Here is a 20,187-nt window from a genome sequence, read left to right on the forward strand (position 1 = left end):
TCCTGAACCTGATTAATAAATCTGCAAGTAGTTTACTATGTTCTGAAAAATAAATTCTGTAATACTAGTTTTGTTTCGTTACAGAAAGTGAAAACGAAGTGTAAATATGACTTCCGGAAAATCTATTTCAGGAAGCATAAAATATCTTATCCGTAAAATGTCTCACTTTTGGGTCATCGTGGGAGCAGAAACATTTAACAATTGCGAAAATTTGTGGCAATTTGTAGGCTTCATAGCTTTTCTCTGTTATTTGCGCTGTCACTGGTGGAAGCAGTTGTCACCATGAACGTAGAGAAGAAGATGCAATCAAGTGATAACGGGAAAATTTAGGATAAAGTAAAAAAAGGTATAAAGGTCAGTTCTGGTATTTCACATGTTTGATGGGTACAGAAATAAAATGTTAGAAAGAAAAATAATAGGGTGCAGGAAGCAATTTTCCTTTCATCTCCTTGAAAAAGCCCAATCATTAGCCCGAGTAAAATTCCTTTCCAGCACAAAACGTTTTTGTTGTACAGTTTGCAGTTCCTCGAAATAAAGAAGTTCTTACTCTCCAAAAATATTTATTTAAGTGTTTTGCTAACAAATTTTGGTCCGAAATTCGTTGGAGGGTATGAGATCTGGTATGCTATAGTTCCCAAGACTCTCGTTACTTGCAAGCTTCGTTCATTCTCTCTCATCTGTACACATGGATCCCAACCAGGTTAGTCAACCACCTTTCTACATTTCTTCGCAATTCCTAGATCTGGTGTTATCCAAGTTCTTTCATTCAATTACTGTGCGTTTCTTGAAATAAAGTTTATTTCATTTTTGTCGCCGAGATTATCTAACCAAATAACATACATGCTTAATTTCCTCTGATGATTTACAATGTCTTTGATTTTCTGCTCGATTTTTCACTTGTTGCGCTGGACACTGAAAATGGATGTTTTATGATTGATCTTGGTATTGAATATTGATTCTTTCCAGATTTAATTGATTAGATAAATTTTTCTGTGTGCAGCCTGTGGGTGAAAACTACGCTAATCCTAGGACTTGCTTCTTTCATGTCCTCTTCAAGGTTTGTTTATCCAATTGTGCACTTTAATATGTATTTTTATGCAAGCCATGTTCATTTCATTGAGGCATAAGTTTTTTCTCTGTATCTTGCAGGCTGCATCCTTGGCATTTTATATTCTCTCGGCCTCCCCCCCTTTTTATTTTTTTTTTTGGTTTTTTTTTTTTTTTTTAAAAAATCGATAACTTTGTCATCATTTTTGTGGTGACTGTCCTTCTCGCTGCCCTTGACTTTTGGGTAGTCAAGAATGTGAGTGGGCGAATTTTAGTTGGTTTGAGGTGGTGGAATGAAATCAATGATCTGGGTGAGAGTGTTTGGAAATTTGAGTGTCTTGACCAAGAGGTAGGTAGTTCTTCTTCAGATCAGTGGCATTTTTGAAATGATATCTCTGTCATGTACTGTTTCTGCTGAATCGGAACATAGCAAAAGAACGAGCGCTTAATTCTTTATAGATACTTCCTTGCACCTTACACATTGACTTTCCCCCTGCAGTCTTTGTCTCGGATGAACAAGAAAGATTCTTGGCTTTTCTGGTGGACCCTGTACCTTACGGTAAGTAAATATAGATTGATTACCGTATGCAATGGCATTCCCAGTTTTCTCTCGGATTGTTAGAATTACAGTCAAAATGTGGGCGTTGGCAGTTTTTGATAATGGGGGCTTTATGTAATAATATTGATCAGATTCATTCACATGGTGCATGTGTTGTTTAGGATTAAATAGTATTCTAAATAGGTTAATACCCGCCAGATGGAGAGAAACTCTAGGAATTAACATGGCATGGTGTGTTAGTGCTTAGGGTCATTGCGTCTGAAAGGTGGTTCTGATGTGATGATGGGATGGCGTGACCAACTTTCAAGAAGATACCATACTGAGTCTATGGTGCGGCAGATTTGTGGTTGTGCTATGGTGAATATCACGCTCACCGCGCAATAGAGCCGAAAAACAGTTATGGTGGAAAATTCCCAGGAAAAAAACGGGGCCACTCTAACCTGACATGTTAGACCCATATTCATGGATATACCCATGATTCATAAGTTCTAGTGTAACCGTGTTGCACAATCTTCAGGAAACCTGTATCTTTCTCCTCAGTTTTCATTTTCAGCACTCACTCCCATTCTAGATCTTTCCTCGTCCACCTCTGGCCAGCCTAGACTCTATTTCCCACAGTTTCCTCCCTGTTTTTGGTTTTTATGCTCCCTGACCCCTTTTTGTGTCTCTTCCATATCCTTACATTCTCTAGGCAGACACTGTTTCTTTTTCTTTCCCGTTCCATCGGTTGTCTTTTTGGATTTATTCTGCACTCCATTTTTTTCGTAAGTGTTTATTTAGGTTCTAGTGCTCTGTGTCTAAAGTTTATGAATTGAGCATTTCTTTTGTGCATTGTTCTTTAACACGTTGGTTTTATGTTCTATTGTTTAGTTTTTTATATTTTTTGCATCCACTTTGAAATGCTACCCCTTCTAGCAGATTTTTATCGGCTGTTTTGACCTGTTTCCATAAACCATGATCTCTCATTAACAAAATTGCTTGTAGTTTTGATACAATCCCCCTCCGAGAAGTTAAAATCGTAATGGTGATCAACATAAGAATTGATGTTTTCTATTTGTATTTTTATACAGGCTACTGCATGGATTTTTCTGGCAATATTCTCGCTCATAAGGCTTCAAGCTGATTATCTCCTTGTTATTGGAGTTTGTCTGACCCTCAGCATTGCAAATATTGTTGGTTTTACCAAATGCAAAAAAGGTTAGTAAGTTTACTGATAGTATTCTTAAAAGTGTATGTTTTCCACTCTCCTAATATTCAAAAATTGATTTGGAATGGAGGAACCATCTTCATATAATAATAAGATACGGGTAATTTTTATTGTTTATGATATATACTATACATATATCTCATCATGAAGTTATTGAAACTTAATCTTGAAGTGCCCTTTTCCTCATCTCATTTCTAAAAATGTGAACTCTAATTTGCTGCATTCTCCTACTTCCTTAAGTTTGTTGACATATTAGGATGATCACTAATAGATGATTCATGTTTAGAGTCCACCTCTTATTTGTGAACTGCCAATTTATGATATTTGTTTCAATTCACTGTTGGTGAAAGGGCTTCATTATGAATCAACATGACCTTTTTAATATCTGAATCATAATTCCCCAGGGTTGGATATGATGTTAAGTATGAAAAATGGTTTGGGTGCTGATATAAACTTATGTAGGGTGCTCTTAGTCTCATTCTACATTCACAACAATTGGAATATATTACTAGTGACTTTCTGCCAAGCACACCATTAGCATTAGTAGTTTTAAAAGTTAAAGTGTTGAATCCTCGTGGACTCGATGTAATGCTGAGAATTATACTAACTTTGATCCTACTAGGCATAAAAGAAACAATCAAGCATGAAGTGAGACTAAATAGCAATAACTTAAAAAATAGTAAAAATTAAACACTACAATATTTTTGATATTTTTTAAATATGAAAGCTAGTCAGATAGAAATATATGATGGATATTCTTGGGTAGACTTCACACCTCCCTCTCCTGATTCATTAAGCTCATGAATAAAGAGTTTCCTCTTCTTTGACATCAATCCTTATCATGAAAAGTTATTCTCCAATTTCTCAAAGCGAACCTAAGTATACTCCAATCTCTTAGAGCAAATTGAATTACAAATCCTTGTCAAATTAATAAAATCAACACGCATTGTGTTCAAGGATTTGAAGATGATCAATAAGTCATTCTCTTTCCTAGACAAATGATTTATTGATTGTTTTATCTTAGGTCAAGAACTCATAAGGGTTTTCGAACCTCTTACAACTTCACTAATTTATGATTGAGTAAGCCACAATAAACAAAAAGCATTAAGAGTAAACATCAAAGGATAAGAGTAATATAACATTGTACATAGATATAGTCAACACATACAAGAGAGTTTGGTGATTATATCTAACCCCAATAGAAGAGGGTTTAGTTGGAGTTGAATAACATGGAAGCAATGTTTTCATGCTCTTTGCCTATAGAACTCACTAGGCTACCCTGATCTCTTGCTGGGAAGACCTGATCTTCCATATATGGTAATCTTTGGTCTATGTTTTGTCTGAGCAAGGAGAAGATTGATTAAGAGCGAGGTCAATTTTGGGCAAGCAAGGAATCATGTTAGCTTGGCTAGCTTTGCTTCTTCCATGTTCCTTTATTCTCTTAACTTTTTTTTCTTCCCTAAATCCTACCAACAGAATTTCAAAATGTTATCAATAAAAAATATGTTAAAGCTTTTTTTTACTGTAATTATAAAAAGAGAAAACTGTGAGAGTCATCTTCAAGTGTCTAAAAAAATGAAATAAGTGAATATTATGCTTAAGCATAAAGAACTCTATCAATTACAGTTATTGTTGTTACTGTACAAAATAATTGCAGGGGGGGTGTTAAGTAACAAAAAACATTTTGGAACGAAGATTCCTTTGTACTAGCACCTGTTTTTGTCAGATTGGGAGCTCTGGGTCTTGTATTGTATCAATATTTTCTGCATTCCATCTGGTTTAATTGATGTTACCACGGAGGCATGTTTCATTCTGAATGATTGGGATGTTTGTGAAACATACACGCCTAAGGAGTTCTCTATTAGTCTAGTTTTACTCATCTCAAGAGTGGTTTTATACTCGAAATGAATGGCTAAAAACTTGCAATGGTGAGCTTATTGGTTTTATTTCAGATGCCAAGAAGCAGATACAACAATTTGCGTCTCAGACAATTGCCTCTCGGTTCTCATCAACCCTACAGTCAGCATTCAGTGTCGTCTGATTGTGAAAGATGGAAATACAAGTTGAATTGAGATGCGGTGGAAGTTTGTACATGATTATACAGCACGTGCAAAATTTTGTACTTTTTATATTAAATGGCTTGAATGAGACTTTTATGATCTAATAGCGAAACAGTTATTTTTAGGCGTAAATCATGTTTTTTTCTTGTATTCTTTTTCCATTGAAGGATATTCAATATTGACTGCAAAAAAAATCTTTACGGCATATATAATCAGGATATTGACTCATGGAAATGAATGATAATAATTATAAATGACGATGTTTCATAATCACGGGTAACTGGCCACAGTTGTTTCACTGAACAGAATATATGCAGAACTCGCATAAAATTTATGATTTAATTTTAATCATCTTTTCCTGTCTACATATATAAATTCTAACTGTTTCTAACCACTTCAACACAGGACAAGAAAAACAGAGTTTCCAATTATATAAAGCTCTGTATCTCCGATAACTGTAGAATTTATTTGTTGCAACCTTCGATTTTAAAATTTATTTTACGAAATAGTATAAATTCCTTCTTTTTTCCCTTCTGTTTCTTCCTTTTGTTGATACGTTTAACACCTTTTTCATATAATTTTCTCTGCTTCTTTTATGTAAGACACTATTAATTATTTGGCGAAGTTCATTTCATAATTCAACTCCAGCCTTTGCAATTTCCGTCAATCACAAAATTATATATTTTTTTATTTAGTGTTTAAAAGTGTGTTAATATCATTTTGATAATCATTAATATATTAAATGTATTGTAACATCCAAAAAATACAATGTAAAACCATATACGAGTGTAATCACATATTAACAATACTACAGATCAGTTCAACATTAAGCCAGATATAATTATGGCCTTACTTAACAACAAGGAATTAAAAACCACTAGACCGAACGGTGTACAAAATAACTTATATTGAACGGTCTTACAAAAAGGTAAGCTAGCAATAGACCGAACGTCACTAAGGTTCGGCCTTCACTTCCGTCGCGTCTTCCAATACTTCTTCCAGCAGCTCTTCTCCTTCTGCTCACATCCACACGGATGATCATTGCAACAGGACAACGACAGGAAGCACAACACAGATAAAAATGATAAACAGGGTAAGCTTATGTAATTTAATTTATTGAATAACAACGTACAACATTCATAATTAAACCAACAACACCCAATTTATTATTCATACATCAAGGCATACAAATAACGACCACTTGACTATGACTGTCCGGACTGTATGAATCCTGTGTAGCTACGACGTTCGTGCACCCGGGTGATGTAGTAACTGGGATACCTTCAACAGCTTCCACCCGAGGTTGATCCGTTCCGTCCAAGTTAACCTTATGGACTAGGACCTCCGGTCATTCCTACACATGACTTACTCCTCTCTAAATGAGAACTAGTAATCATGGAATATCAGGATGAACGCCTGCTAAGCTTTGCCCACGTTCATACTTTACCAATCAGTAACCACTTCCTGAGATATTCCTCCCTGGAATACTCGTTCATAATCACATTATTTCATTCACATCACATTTCAAACTCCATTAAAATCAATCATTAATACATTCGACTGAAATACGATCACATTCTCTCATCATCTCATAAATTCGACTCGAATAATACTTCTTAGAAACTAACATGACTGAGCGTTACTTATTAACTTAAATAAACAGACCACTAAGAGTTCAAAACGGACGTCACGAAGCCTAGGCCGAGTACTAAGACTCTAGGCCAAACACCTTTTAAAGACCAACATTGTTTGACATACAATACTAATACTGATGAGAAACTATGAGTAACGAACGCTATCGAGTTTGAATAAAAACTCTTATTCTAAAAACGGTAATAATATATTATAGAAAACAAGACTCAACGCTTGGTTTAAGACCGAGCCCTACAGAAACCGAACACTATTGAACGAGCATTGGTCCAAGACCAAGTGCTTATCAGGAACGAACGCTACTGAGACTGAACGTTTGGTCCAAGATCGATCACTAATAAACTTACATAAAACGAATGAATCTATATATATACAATTGAGCCACCACTTATTCTGAATGAAAAAGAATGATAACGTCCACGACTTTAAGTAGTATATAATACATTAACTAAACTGCTTAGGAAACCTAAAGAAGAACTACACTTAGGCCGAACACTCATTCATACATTTCTAATATTATAACACGATCGTTATTACCGAAATTCCTAGTATAAGAAGAACATAATATAAACGGACGCTCGACCAGATTACCACCTTTACTCAGAATACTACAGTTGACGATCAATCCCTATCTCAACTCAATTCACCACATGCATCATTCATCCATCCACACGTCCAAACAAGCACTACACACCTACTCATACTCATCAAATAATCAAACAACAAATCATGCAAACATACCAACGTTCAAACAAGAATTTAATCAAGTTATATAAGATTCCCTTACCTCTATACGTAACCGAACGCTCAACGATGCAGAATAGAACTCCCCACTACCAAAGTCTTAACGTTCGACAGTCACGTTTTAGGAGTACGACTCAAAATCATAAACCGATCGGTTTAAACGAAAGCTCTTGTCGCCGGGAGTGTTCCAACGGTGCCTGAGAGGTGATCGGAAGAAGAAAATGAGAGATTTTCTTAGAGAGAAGGAGGAGATTTTAGAGAAAAGGAGGAGAAAAATGGTTTCAGCAGTTAGGAGAAGAAGAAAGACATGCAGAGAAGTGGCACGACATTTGAAATTTGGCATTAAATACTGCCATCACCCAAACCGAACGGCGACTCTCCTGCAACCACCTGTTGTTTTCCACTAACTGAAACCCTCAGTCACTTCCTGCCACATGGATCCCACTGCTTGGAGTTTTGAGTGTGTTTTAATGGGTCTGACATATATCAATTTATAACAAATTATTTCTTTAATCAAATTATAAAACTACCATGAAATAATTCTTAATATATCTAAAACATAATTGATATAAAAAAAATCTAATCATTCATAATTCATAACATTAGTAAACATAAAAGTAAATTATATAGTTAAATACTTTAACTTTTGAGATTAAATCAACATGTGACTGCGTGAAATAAATTACAGCAATGTTGTGACAGAGTTTTGTAATAATTATTTAAAAATCAGATATAAAATTATTTGTATTTAATCTTCACTTAAGATTAAATTAAGATAATAGTTTATTGGATATCCATGTCAGCAGGAAAGTTTGCCAGCTTCTTTGTGGTTGGAACTTGGAATCATTGCAAAGCTGACGAATTGTTTATAGTTTCGCAGCAAAAGCAAACTTTTTCTCATCTTCTTCACTACCAATTCTGCTTCCGATTTTGGGTATACTCCAGAGAACGACAGTGATGCTGCAGTGCATATTTCTCCTCTCAGATGCCGGGTAAGATAAATCAAACTTCATAATCTTCATTTTATTTTAAATCTGCTCTACTTGCTCCAAATTCAGTTAAATTTTATTGCAATTTGAATTTGATTCCATGTGAAGAGAGGTAGTACTAGAGAAACAGCTTTCGGGGCACTGCGTCGATCGCTCCATATGTGCCTGGTTCTGGGAACAAGCCGTTTCATTTGGCGACTCCTTCAAGGTTTTTTTTTTTCTTCTTTCAGATTTTTGAACTTCATTGACCTTATTTATTTGCGCTCTTCATTCAACTATTTTACTTTTAGCAACAACCAGTGATCACCTCTCATTCGCATTACATTTTCCAAGTTTTTCGCGATGGAATCACTTTTTTGGGGTGCACGCAAATTGAAATGCCACCCTTGATGGCCATTGAGGTATGTTTTTTGCTACTCAGAATATGAAGCCGAATGAATGCTACTCTGTTTATTTAATGATTTTTCCCTTAACTATGTCAGTTTTAGTTCCTTTGTAGGGCCGCTGATGTTCTCAATGATTATTTTGGGGCCTTAAACGAAGACATAATTAAAGACAACTTTGTCATTGTGTACGAGGTACTTGTCTTGAGTACTAATGTCTACTGACAACTTTATCAACTGGTCTCTGTTGATTAGATGCAAACTGACCAGTTTACTTTGCGTTATTCTTTTAGTTGTTGGATGAGATGATAGACAATGGATTCCCCTTAACTACAGAACCTAGTATCCTGCGAGAGATTATTAATCCCCCAAATGTGGTTAACAAAGCTTTGAGTATTGTGACTGGTAGCAATTCAAATGTGAGTGATACCCTTTCGAGGGCTACTGCATCTTGTATTCCCTGGAGAACAGCAGAGCCAAAGTACTCCAACAATGAAGTATATGTTGACCTTGTTGAAGAAATGGATGCGATTATTAACAGGTCTATTATACACATTCTTCTTTATCACTTCTTAATATTACACTTTGATATTGATAATATTAACGGTGTTTTTACTTTTTGGATATTGCGGTCGAATGCCACAATGTTTTTGTAATGGGACATCTACCTTACAATATTTGTGAATGGGATATTACTAACTATTCGAAGTCAGAACTTGGAGGAACCTTTTTTGTAAAAAATATTGCAGATCATGTTCAGACCGCTCTTTTGTAGTTTTTATCTTTTGGAGAATTTCATTATTTCTTAGCAGTCACAGCTAAAGTGCTTTATTCATTCAGGGATGGAGGTTTGTTGAAATGTGAGATCTATGGTGAAGTTCAAGTAAATTCCCGTATCTCAGGTTTTCCTGATTTGACCCTTTCTTTTACAAATCCTTCCGTCCTAGATGATGTCAGGTTCCATCCGTGTGTTCGTTTTCGGCCTTGGGAGTCTCATCAAATTCTTTCGTTTGTGCCTCCTGATGGACAATTTAAGCTTATGAGTTACAGGTGCAAAATCCCCTCGTGTGTTGCCTGGATCAAAATTTGAAACTAGCATGTGTGAGCTTTGTTTCTCTTGGCGGTGTTTATCAAGAACCAAAATCTTTTTGGAAAAAAGTTGTAATGGATACAGTTGTGATTCTGAATGTTAAATTATCCCAATTTGTGTTCTTTCAATAATTCAAGCACTTCACTTTTCAGGGTAAGAAAGTTGAAGAGCACCCCAATATATGTAAAGCCGCAGTTAATATCTGATGGTGGGACATGCCGTCTTAGTGTATTGGTTGGAATAAGAAATGATCCTGGAAAGACAATCGACTCGGTTACTGTTCAGTTTCAGCTCCCTCCTTTCATCTTGTCAGCTGATCTGACTTCAAATCATGGAACAGTGAACATCCTTGCTAAAAAGGTACTTAAAATTTCGCTAGCATCATGTTTCTAATGAATAGTGAGTAGTGAGCATCAGTGTTTCATATTGACAATTAATTATCCACTGTGAAACTTGAGAATAATTAAAATCATTAAAGACAAGCTTCTGGGTCCATTTTTGTAACATCATTATAGATAGTATATACATAATATAAAAGGTTTTCATACTGTTATCCAATTACAAATCCATTGCTAAGTGATTGCAATGATTTTTACAATAACTAGTTTAAAAACGATGATTTCAGACTGACTGACACTGTAAACTTTTATCCTATCATTACTCTTGCTTTATTCTTTCTTTATATCATACCAGACATGCATATGGTCCATTGGTCGGATTCCAAAAGATAAAGCCCCTTCCATGTCTGGATTATTGGTGATTGAAACTGGCTTGGAGCGCCTTCATGTCTGCCCCTCATTTCAAGTGGGTTTTAGGATTATGGGTGTCGCCCTCTCTGGTCTGCAAATAGATAAACTGGATCTGAAGAATGCACCATACCAATTTTACAAAGGTTTTAGAGCTCTTACTCGGGCAGGTCAATTTGATGTAAGATCATAATTTATGATCTACCATAAGTCATTTGTATAGTGTGGATATGAAATTATTGTCTGTATAACATTAGGTGGTTTTTTTTGTAATTTGTTGGAATTTTGTAACTCACGTTTGGTTGAAAGAGTCAAATAAGTTAAATAAAAATATATCCCTATCCTATTTTAGGAAGATTTTATGCATTATTTAATTAATTAGGTTTAGTAAATATTTTTCAAAGTTGGTTACAAATCTTGTAATTTAAATATTTACTGTTTATGTTCAATAAAAGATATCAGTTCCCCTTTCATTTTTTTGCCTCTTATATTTTAAAACCCAACAATTGATATCAGAGTAAAAAGGATCTCACAGGATCTGTGATATAACCCACAAACACCTACAACCACAAAATAGCCACCACACATAAGATGGAATCTCAAACATCCTGCACCTGAATTTGATGGACAAAACTATCAAATGTGGGTTGTCAAAATGGAAGCATATACAGATGCTAACCATGGAAAGCATATCAAATGTGGGCTGTCAAAATGGAAATTGTAATAATTACTAATTATATACAAATTAACATTTCTATTATTACATTTAAATAAAAATGGTAATAATTACTAATTATATACAAATTAACATTTTTATTATTACATTTAAATGGAAATTGTAATAATTACTAATTATATACAAATTAACAAACATAGCACACAGAACAAAAAAAACTCTTTGTTTTAACACTAAAACCTTCTGGTAATCAATTACCATACCAGAGCTTATGTCTATTACAGGTGAAGTCGTGCCTCCTCTACATGAGTTCAAACTTCTGTAATCGATTACAAGGCCGGATAATCGATTACCAGACCTAAAATCGTTTCAGGGGTACACGACTTCACTTCTGACTCGTGTCAGGGTGGAGCACGACTTCTTCATTTGAAGTCGTCTGGACCCCACAACTTGCCTAAATGTGTAATTTTTAAAATTTTTGCCTATATCTATAAAATGTTTTTCAAATTTGCCTATTTACGTAAAAAAATCCAACTTTTAAATATAAGCTCCATTCTATTTATTCTTGTGATGTATACTATATCTGCCAGTTCTTACTATATGCATTAGATGGTACTTCACTTTTTACTTACACAACCTTTCGAATTGAAAGAAATTCACAGGCAATCAAAAGAAAAATGTGGTTTACTTCCTTGAAGCTCCTGTTTCGGATAGCAAGAAGCCTGCAGAAGATGGCCAACTAGTCATACTTGTCGCTGGGGACAAGGTATTAATTGTTGATAAATGTTCTTTGCATGCTTCTCTGTTGTGCCTTTAACTATGCGAGGGCATTGAAATATTCATATGCCTCTTCTCTCCACCATATGACATGTTTGCCTGACTGGATGTTTTCAGAGTATAGGATGCATAAGATATATCAGCAACCAGTTAATGCCCTCAAAACCTTTTAATGAATGTCATTGATGATCAGTGTTCTCCTGGAGTATTCTGTTGATTTCCCAAAACAATAAAATGATGTATATTTGAGTAATTTAAGCAATATTTAGTGTTGTAAAATGCAATCTGATGACAACAATGTGAAGATAATATCTATAAATTATGGAAACATCTATTGATTATTGTTATCCAAACAGCAGTCAACTTTCCACAGAGAACTTGAAAATATCATGACAGAGTCCTACCAGTCAATTTTAAAATGTATAGGCAAAGACGATTGTTGTGAACCAACTATTCCATAAATTTAAGTTGCAAAGGAAGTTATCAGGAAGCAATTTTAAAAGGTATTATTGTAAAGGATTTGCTACCGTACCATGAATTAGGATTGATTGGTCATGCTTGTTGTATTCGCGTTGATGTCCATAATTCTAGCATAGTTCAAAGCTGTATAAATAGTATTTCTTGTTATACTGTGCTCTCATTCAGATTCTTTGTTGTGAACTGCTCCATACTGAGTAAAACACGAGAATTGTTGATTCTTTTGACTTGCAGGCATTGTATGATGAAGCACTTCCAGCATTTGACATACTGGGGAAGAAGTCTTTCTTTTTGGGTGACATTGTAGAATCTAATTGAAATGAATGAACCATTTAAAATTTTGACATCGTTGCAACAATATGCCTTAATATGTGAAAACGAGTTTAGTTCAACTCATTTATGATTAGATAAACAACACGAAAGCATTAACCATAGAAAATATAATTTTCCCTTAATTGCACCGGTGGTACCCATCATTTATATTTCATACAGTGATGTCAAAATGGGTTGTAACCCGCGAGCCAACCCGACTCACCACGGGTTTGAGCCGGATTGAGTCTGAAAGAAATGTAATTTTTTTTTTATGCAGATTAGTTTTCAACCCGACTCACTTAGAACCCGGCTCATCGGGCTGAACCCGTGGTGAGTCGGATTGAACCCGTGGTGAGCCGGGTTGGCTCACCAACCCACCTAATTTAATTTAATGATTTATTATTTTGTGTTTCAATATTATTAGTTAGCATTTTTTTTTATTATATTGTAGATAGTGATAAAGAAGATGTTTTAAGAGAGAAAAATATTATAGATTTATTTATTCAAAACTCTAATATTATAAATGGACAAGTGATACAAAAAATTTTAATATTAAAAACTTATTTGTTCTTGTGTACATGTTTTTGGATTACGCTTGGATTGTATAATATTTCTTTATTTATTTTGAATTATCTGAGTTTAATATCATTTTAGAGTTACGTTTATTTATATTTGAATTTAAAAAAATTGTAACTTTTTTATTTTAAAAAAAATTATAATTAAATGAACTAGTGAACCAACTCGTTTAACCCACCAACCCGTACCCGTAGTGAGTCGAGTCGGATTCGAATTTTTTCAGCTCGATAATAAGTAAGCCGGATTGGGTTGACTCACTAAATGATCAATCCGTGGTGGGTCGAGCCGAGTCTAACCGGGTTACTGACACCTCTTTTCATATCGGTATAAAGTAACATCATGTATATATACTTGACATATATGAACTTAAAAAACACTTGACAAACCATACAACTTCAAATTATTTTAGAGAGAAGTAAGAAAATTTAACGTAAATACGACCAACATGCAAATTGTGTTTCTTTGTAAAACAAGATGGAACACTTTTTTTGTCTTAACTAGTGTGATTTTAAGTTTAATAACTTTTTCATAGAAACTTCATAACTTACTAGAGTTTAATTTATAAGTGTTCTCAAATTATATTAAACTTTAACGTTAAAATTAAAAATAATTTGATAAAATATATTAAAAATAATTTTTAGATTGAATAACCTAATATTAAAAATAATATTTATAATTTATAAAATAATCTATAAACCATAGATAAAACATAATGATTTTAAGTGAAAATACAATTTTAAAAATAAACTACTGAATTAAAAAGTAGAAATAACATAAAATTTTACCTTATTCATATTTAATATATTACATAGGTTTCTTTATATTCTAGTTAATGAAGTATATTATAAATATTAATTCTTAATCTTCAAATTTATATATCATTATATCTTTAGAGATAAAGTATCTGTTTATAATGTTCCAATATAACTAAAAGATAGAAACAAAAATCAAATTTTAAACCGTAAGTAAAATATAACTATTTTTAATGAAAATCCAATTTTAGAATACATTGTTTTTTTAAATACGTTATCCAGTGCAATAATACTTAATAATAAAATTATCTTATTTGTATTAAATAATGAATAAATATATCAAATTAAATTAAGCATTCAAAGAATAAAATTAACTTAATTTAAATTTTGTTTACTTCAATTACTTTAATAATTAATAATTCTCTGTTTTACAAGAATAAGACGACAAAGAACATTTAAAAAAATCTCAGATTTAAAATTTGAACATTATTTTCAAAAACCAAATATATTCCTAAAATTTGAAATTATTTGAGTAAATACTTATTAATTATAAATATATATTTTATTTTAAACTTTGATAGTTATACTTAAGGCAGAAATGCTTTAAGATCAATTATTATATTATTTTCATAGATCCGACCGCGCTATGAATATATTACTTTTTGTTATCAACAAGTTCAAATTAAAATAAAAATAAAATAAACATAAAATTAAAGAAGAACAAATATAGCTATCAACCGAATTCGAATTTAAATAAAATAAACATACAAAAAAAATAAGTTGATTTCAAGTTGAAAAATTGACTACAATTAAAAGATAAGAGCGTAATCTTTACAACGAAATTTCATCCGATATTAAAACTACATCTCCTTAGTAATTAAGGGAATAACTAAATAATTAACAAAATAACAGTGATTAACAAAATAATTAAACATCTCAAAATTTAGTAATTTTTTTCTTAAAATTTGCCTTAGTAATTTTGCTGTTCGTTGTAACATAAATTTTGAGGCCGACAAGGAAATGTAAACGGCTGATTATACTACTAAGGAAAATACCATCGATAATCCATTAAAATTAAATGTTAAGACAAAAATAAATATAACTCCACTCCAAAAGTATCCCAAAATTGTGATCCAGATGCAAGTTAAACACCTCCTATTAATGCAGCAATTAGACTGCACCCATGATAAAGTTTCACTCATCATCATCTTCATCAACATCAGCAGCAGAGTTCAGAGCCTGCAAACGTGCAACCAACTTGGCCTTTCTCTCTTCATAAGTGAGCTTCTTCAGGTTGTACCTACGCAAAGATGGAAATACTTTCAGAAACATTCTCCAAACCAGACATTACAAATGTCAAACAATATAATGAGCACAAACTAGATTAAAAACATGTGCAAATCCAAAAAATTGATAGACTATACATAGTTCATTATTTGTGGAACGTATAAGCATTCTCAAAAATTATCAGAGCGATTTAATTTACCTCTTGTGCTCCTTTGGTGGCTCTTTCTCAGATTTCTTGACAGTAGGATCTGCACGGATGGCAGCATGGACATTCTTGTAGAGCTCCTCCATACCATCAGGCTCTATTCCACGCTTAATATACTCACTGAAGTGTGTCTGGTATTTTTCTGGCTCATCTTCGATCAGGCTCTGCAAAAAAAATAAAATGGTTTGCCTAGCTTATCCTTTGAAAAGTCACAATAAAGCTCCAAAACATTCTACCAGCACGATGCTAAATAAAATCTGTCCATACCTTCATATAAGAAGCAACATGTCCACCAAAGACATATTTGCGATGAACATCAGCATCAAGCTCCTTTTTATCCTTATCAAATCCAGCAAACCTTTTGTCACTGTGAGGAATATCCAAACCACCATCCAGAGCTCCCTGTAAACGATTACAAATACTCCATTAATAACTAATAAATCAGAAACAAACCAAGTAGCATTGCGTATAGATCACCTTAAGGGCACCAAAGACACGATTTCCCGTTGTAGTCCTGATAAGACCAACATCAAGGAGAGCACGGAATGGTCTCCTGGTATCAGCGGGTTCAACAGAATAATCCTCTCCACTGGCCTAAAAAGTGAAAAAAGTTAACTAAATAAGATGTAAAAACAAATACAAACACAGATCATAGAAAACTCCTATACCTCAACATTTCCTTCATAATCCTCGTCCATTTCAAGCTTTTTAAGTACTCGACGGGCCAATAAGAGCCCAGTGCAATAAGCTGTTCACAGACCCAAAAGAGTGAGATATAAGCACAAAACAATAAGTGGGTTGGGGAGATAAACTATAGCAGAAAATACCTGCAGCATAATTTGTAAGGCCTACTTCAAGACCATAGCGTGGCAGCTCATGTGAATATGCTGCAGCGAGGACAATATCGCCAGCAATGCTAGCAGATGTTATTTGCGCGATGATGTCTTTGTTGGTCTAATAAGAAGGTCAAGGTTTGTACACAGACACATAACAGGACATATACCGGTAAAATAACTTCACTTATTCACATAATCTAAGTATGTCTCAACATAAAAATCGGACGATCAATGAATTCTAAACAAGTAAAACCAACTAGTCATAACATAAAAAAAAATTATAAGCAGGATACAAATCGAACCACAAAGCGATATTTTGGAGTGTTGTACTTGTTCTTATCCTGGTTAATCAATCGAATCCTGGCTCGGTAATCGGTTTTACCCTCTGCGATAATTAAAATTACAATTATAAAAAAAACGTATGGAAGAAACAATTTAAACATTAAACACAAAGAAACAAAACAAACAACACACCTCTTCTTCTTTTAAACTTCACTTGATATCTCTTGAAGTAGGCCCTTGATTTCTGAGCCTTAACAAACGCCTTTCACATACACACAAGTTTCGATACAAATTATGTCAGAGACCCGTTATATATTATCAAAAGCTTTGTTTAAAACAGACCCGTTATATAATTATCAAAAGCATAAAAACTCCGAAAAAAAAAATAAGAAAACAATGGAACAAGATGCAAAACCCCATCGTAATTGAAAACTTCAAAGAGACGACGTAAACACATTAATTGGATTGGACACTTTTGTAAGCAAGATGCGGTTAGCGGAACTCAGTTCTACGACCTACCCTTTTGAAGTCTTTTTTCTGGGACTATAAACCTTTGGAATTGATGCCAAGACTAGATTCGAAACTAGGGATAGTTCTTGTTCAGGAAAATATTACTATAACTACCCAAAACCCTTACTATAACAAACAATAAAAGTATAAGACAAACTAAAACATGTATAACTGAAGTTCAAATTAGGGCATCTGATGAGATGAAAGAAGAAGGATCCAATACGCACCATTGCTGTGAAGCTCGGTCTCTTCCCCCGACTGTGACTGATGGAAGAGTGAAAGCAAATTAGGGTTTGCCAATATTTTTTGCTTATAAAGACGTTGAGTTTTGGGTAGACTGGTTTGTTGTGGGCTTAGGGTTTTGTAGGCCCAAATGGGGTTATTTTTTTGGACTAACCTGCTGTTTGAAATCCTGCACCATATTTTCTACATATACCCTCATCTCACTAAAAAAACTGAAATATCTCATGTGGATTTTAACTTCATTGTTTCAAAAACAACACACGAGGAATTACTTTTTGCACTCATGTTTTCTTTTTAGCAAATTAGAAAGTGGTAAAAGATGTCACCTAAGCATTTTCTATGGGTAGATATGACTAAGGATGTACTTCCTAATGTAGAGAATCCTTCACGTACTTTTAGATTATAATTATTGTTAATGTGAGAAGTTTATAATCAAATCGTATTCTTATTTATTAAATTGACAAATAAAATTATTGGTGAAAGACATATTAATTACTGAAATATTGTTTTACTATTTGACTTAATATATATTTTTTTATTGAGGTTTATAAAATGAAAGTTATTAAAATGAAATAATTTTATTAAATTTATATTTTAGTGTAATTCATTTAAATTTACATTGCATTAATATTTTAATGAGTAATTTGATTTAAATCATATTTTTAAAATTAATGTTGTATTTACTTGTATATTTACAAAGATTATTTTTAAATAATTTTATTTAAAATTTAAAATAGAATAAGATATAAAAATATTTGTCTGTGTCCATGGTATTTACATGTATAAAAATACTGCAATATTTCTTAATAAATACCCAATGGATAATGTGACTGATACCGAAACAATTTTTTTAGACGACAAATAATAGGTGGACATTACATATATCCGATCCATTGTCATTTATAAGTGAGACTCAAAAATTTAAAATGTTAACAATTTTAGATTATTTATATAATCAAATACGTTAGTGTCGTTATTTTATTAACTAAAAATATGAGAGTGATTTAATTAATATAAAATTGTATTTAAGAAGATATATGTCTAATTGTATAGATACCATAAATAATATTTTTAAATTTAATAAGGAATAAAATTAAAAATATTAAAAATTATGAATGTAAATAAAAGTTATATAAAATAATTATAGTTCTCATATGTAAAGAAATGATATTATTTCTATTTTTTTTCTTTTCATCCTGGTCGAAAATGCAAATCATTAAAAAATTTAAAGTGTTACATGCTTCTTACTCATTTTATAACTTTTGTTACTATTTTTAATGAGAAATCCATATACGCTCTCGTGTTTTCATTGGAATATCATATGCTTCTGCAGTTTTTAAATGCTATAAAATTCTATAAACCTTTATTTCTTTATTTTTTGTTTTTTCCTACAAATAATTTGACATAGTACTAACACCAAGCTAAGAAACTTTAGCAGATCCAATACGAAGATAGCCATAGTCAAACATTGTGTGATACTATTTACCACTACAAATACTAATATGCTGCAGTAATTTCATTAGAATGTTTATTCATTACCATATCTAGAGGAACATAATCACCATAGCAGCCAGTGAAATTCTTTAATTCTTAGCATATGCTGAGAACATAAAAGGCTTATTAAATGTTTATTTAATATAAGTTACTAAACATGGAGTCAAGCAACCTTAGTATCAGATAATTGAGTTGTTGGAGAAGATCATAGAGATCAATTTTAATAGTAGTCAAAGATAACTGTTAGAAGTACACTTGTAGGGTGAGGTTTGCACCCACTTATAAAGTATGAATTGACCTCTAGTCGAGACGGAGCTTCCAACAGACCCCCTTCATGCCGAAATATATACATCTCGAGCATGGAACTAGACATTTTTAATGAGTGGTCAGATAGATTTGCACCCACTTACATCGAGCATAACAAACAATAAATTATCGCTAGGATAGGCTCTAACCATGACTCTGATACCATGTTAGAAATGGAGATTAAGCCTAACTCAACCCCAAAAAATCGGTTTGTAGGGTGAAATTTACACCCACTTATAAATTATGAATTGGTCTCATCTCTAATCGATGTGAAATTTTTAACATCAAGTAGAAATAAAGTTCTGGTGCTTACTCATATAAGGTTGATTCACTATAAATTTGGGAAATATCCTGTCCAAGTTCAGATTCTGCTGATCTTGAAGTAACCTCTAGCGGATTTGTCTTTAATCTTTTGTACTCCCTTTATAACAAAAGATATACTAATCATTTTGTTATAACAAAATCCAGAGATTATCAAAATTTGCTTTCTTTAATAGATCAAAGTTAACTCTTCTTCTCTTATAAACGATAACTGAAACAAAGGTAAAATTCAAATTATTAAATGCATGTTTCAATATGCAATGATTTTGTATTTAATTCCAATTTCATATTAAAAGTTAAAAGTTAAAGTAACAAGTTACTTCCGCATATTCAAATTTTGGATCATGATGACACTACAAAAAATTCATATTAAATAAGATGATATGTGATATAAAATGGTGTTTATGACAATTATATTTTGCACAAATGACATTCAAATATCACTCTATATATTGTCGTCACAAAATATAAATTTTTCTAAATTTCTATAACTATGTTTCTACCTAGTTTTGTCTCCCTCGCTTAATCTTCTTACACCAGTTTGATCTTCTTACATTCAGTGGTGATGAACGCTATTTCTAACATTCAGTGCCTGAAATAAAAAATATACATATAAATTATTTAATTTCAATGTTTATAAACTTATGTAGTTTTTTGA

General features: G+C 32.8%; 3 protein-coding genes across 3 annotated transcripts; 2 read left to right on the forward strand and 1 right to left on the reverse strand.

Annotated features, from left to right (window-relative positions):
* The first annotated feature begins 523 nt into the window (after window positions 1-523).
* On the forward strand, window positions 524-5,101 carry LOC124826343 (Golgi apparatus membrane protein-like protein ECHIDNA). Its single transcript, XM_088097741.1, has 7 exons — window positions 524-700; window positions 1,001-1,057; window positions 1,150-1,184; window positions 1,228-1,396; window positions 1,547-1,606; window positions 2,677-2,803; window positions 4,766-5,101. The coding sequence occupies exons 1-7, from the start codon at window positions 686-688 to the stop codon at window positions 4,852-4,854; spliced, it is 552 nt and encodes a 183-aa protein (XP_087953867.1). The 5' UTR covers window positions 524-685; the 3' UTR covers window positions 4,855-5,101.
* Window positions 5,102-8,109: 3,008 nt separating this feature from the next.
* Window positions 8,110-12,723, forward strand: LOC124826342 (AP-3 complex subunit mu-like). Its single transcript, XM_088095996.1, has 10 exons — window positions 8,110-8,259; window positions 8,365-8,464; window positions 8,547-8,657; window positions 8,745-8,834; window positions 8,933-9,180; window positions 9,480-9,689; window positions 9,882-10,089; window positions 10,423-10,656; window positions 11,804-11,917; window positions 12,640-12,723. Exons 1-10 carry the CDS (start codon window positions 8,225-8,227, stop codon window positions 12,721-12,723), a joined length of 1,434 nt encoding a protein of 477 aa, XP_087952122.1. The 5' UTR covers window positions 8,110-8,224.
* A 2,339-nt stretch (window positions 12,724-15,062) lies between these two features.
* On the reverse strand, window positions 15,063-17,512 carry LOC148194493 (large ribosomal subunit protein uL18-like). Its single transcript, XM_088097303.1, has 9 exons — window positions 17,393-17,512; window positions 16,848-16,917; window positions 16,667-16,758; window positions 16,365-16,491; window positions 16,206-16,285; window positions 16,015-16,131; window positions 15,805-15,939; window positions 15,532-15,701; window positions 15,063-15,345 (listed from the first exon to the last, which is right to left on the reverse strand). Exons 1-9 carry the CDS (start codon window positions 17,393-17,395, stop codon window positions 15,240-15,242), a joined length of 900 nt encoding a protein of 299 aa, XP_087953429.1. The 5' UTR covers window positions 17,396-17,512; the 3' UTR covers window positions 15,063-15,239.
* Between the last annotated feature and the right edge of the window lie 2,675 nt (window positions 17,513-20,187).

Source organism: Vigna umbellata, chromosome 8 (assembly GCF_029865625.1).
Source record: "Vigna umbellata cultivar VRB3 chromosome 8, Vumbellata_1.0, whole genome shotgun sequence".
Lineage (NCBI taxonomy): Eukaryota > Viridiplantae > Streptophyta > Magnoliopsida > Fabales > Fabaceae > Vigna > Vigna umbellata.

What these genes read in the sequence shown, in the direction of transcription:
- LOC124826343 (XM_088097741.1), top strand. An exon ending in TTTTATATTCTCTCGGCCTC is followed by an intron (nt 1,185 to 1,227) that starts CCCCCCTTTTTA and finishes TTTTTTTTTTTA; the next exon opens with AAAAATCGATAACTTTGTCA. An exon ending in TTGAGTGTCTTGACCAAGAG is followed by an intron (nt 1,397 to 1,546) that starts GTAGGTAGTTCT and finishes TTCCCCCTGCAG; the next exon opens with TCTTTGTCTCGGATGAACAA.
- LOC148194493 (XM_088097303.1), bottom strand. An exon ending in CCTTACAAATTATGCTGCAG is followed by an intron (nt 16,286 to 16,364) that starts GTATTTTCTGCT and finishes GTCTGTGAACAG; the next exon opens with CTTATTGCACTGGGCTCTTA. An exon ending in ATTATGAAGGAAATGTTGAG is followed by an intron (nt 16,132 to 16,205) that starts GTATAGGAGTTT and finishes TTCACTTTTTAG; the next exon opens with GCCAGTGGAGAGGATTATTC.
- LOC124826342 (XM_088095996.1), top strand. Translation starts at nt 8,225, where the DNA reads ATGCTGCAGTGCATATTTCTCCTCTCAGATGCCGG. An exon ending in ATGGATGCGATTATTAACAG is followed by an intron (nt 9,181 to 9,479) that starts GTCTATTATACA and finishes TTATTCATTCAG; the next exon opens with GGATGGAGGTTTGTTGAAAT. An exon ending in TGAACATCCTTGCTAAAAAG is followed by an intron (nt 10,090 to 10,422) that starts GTACTTAAAATT and finishes ATATCATACCAG; the next exon opens with ACATGCATATGGTCCATTGG.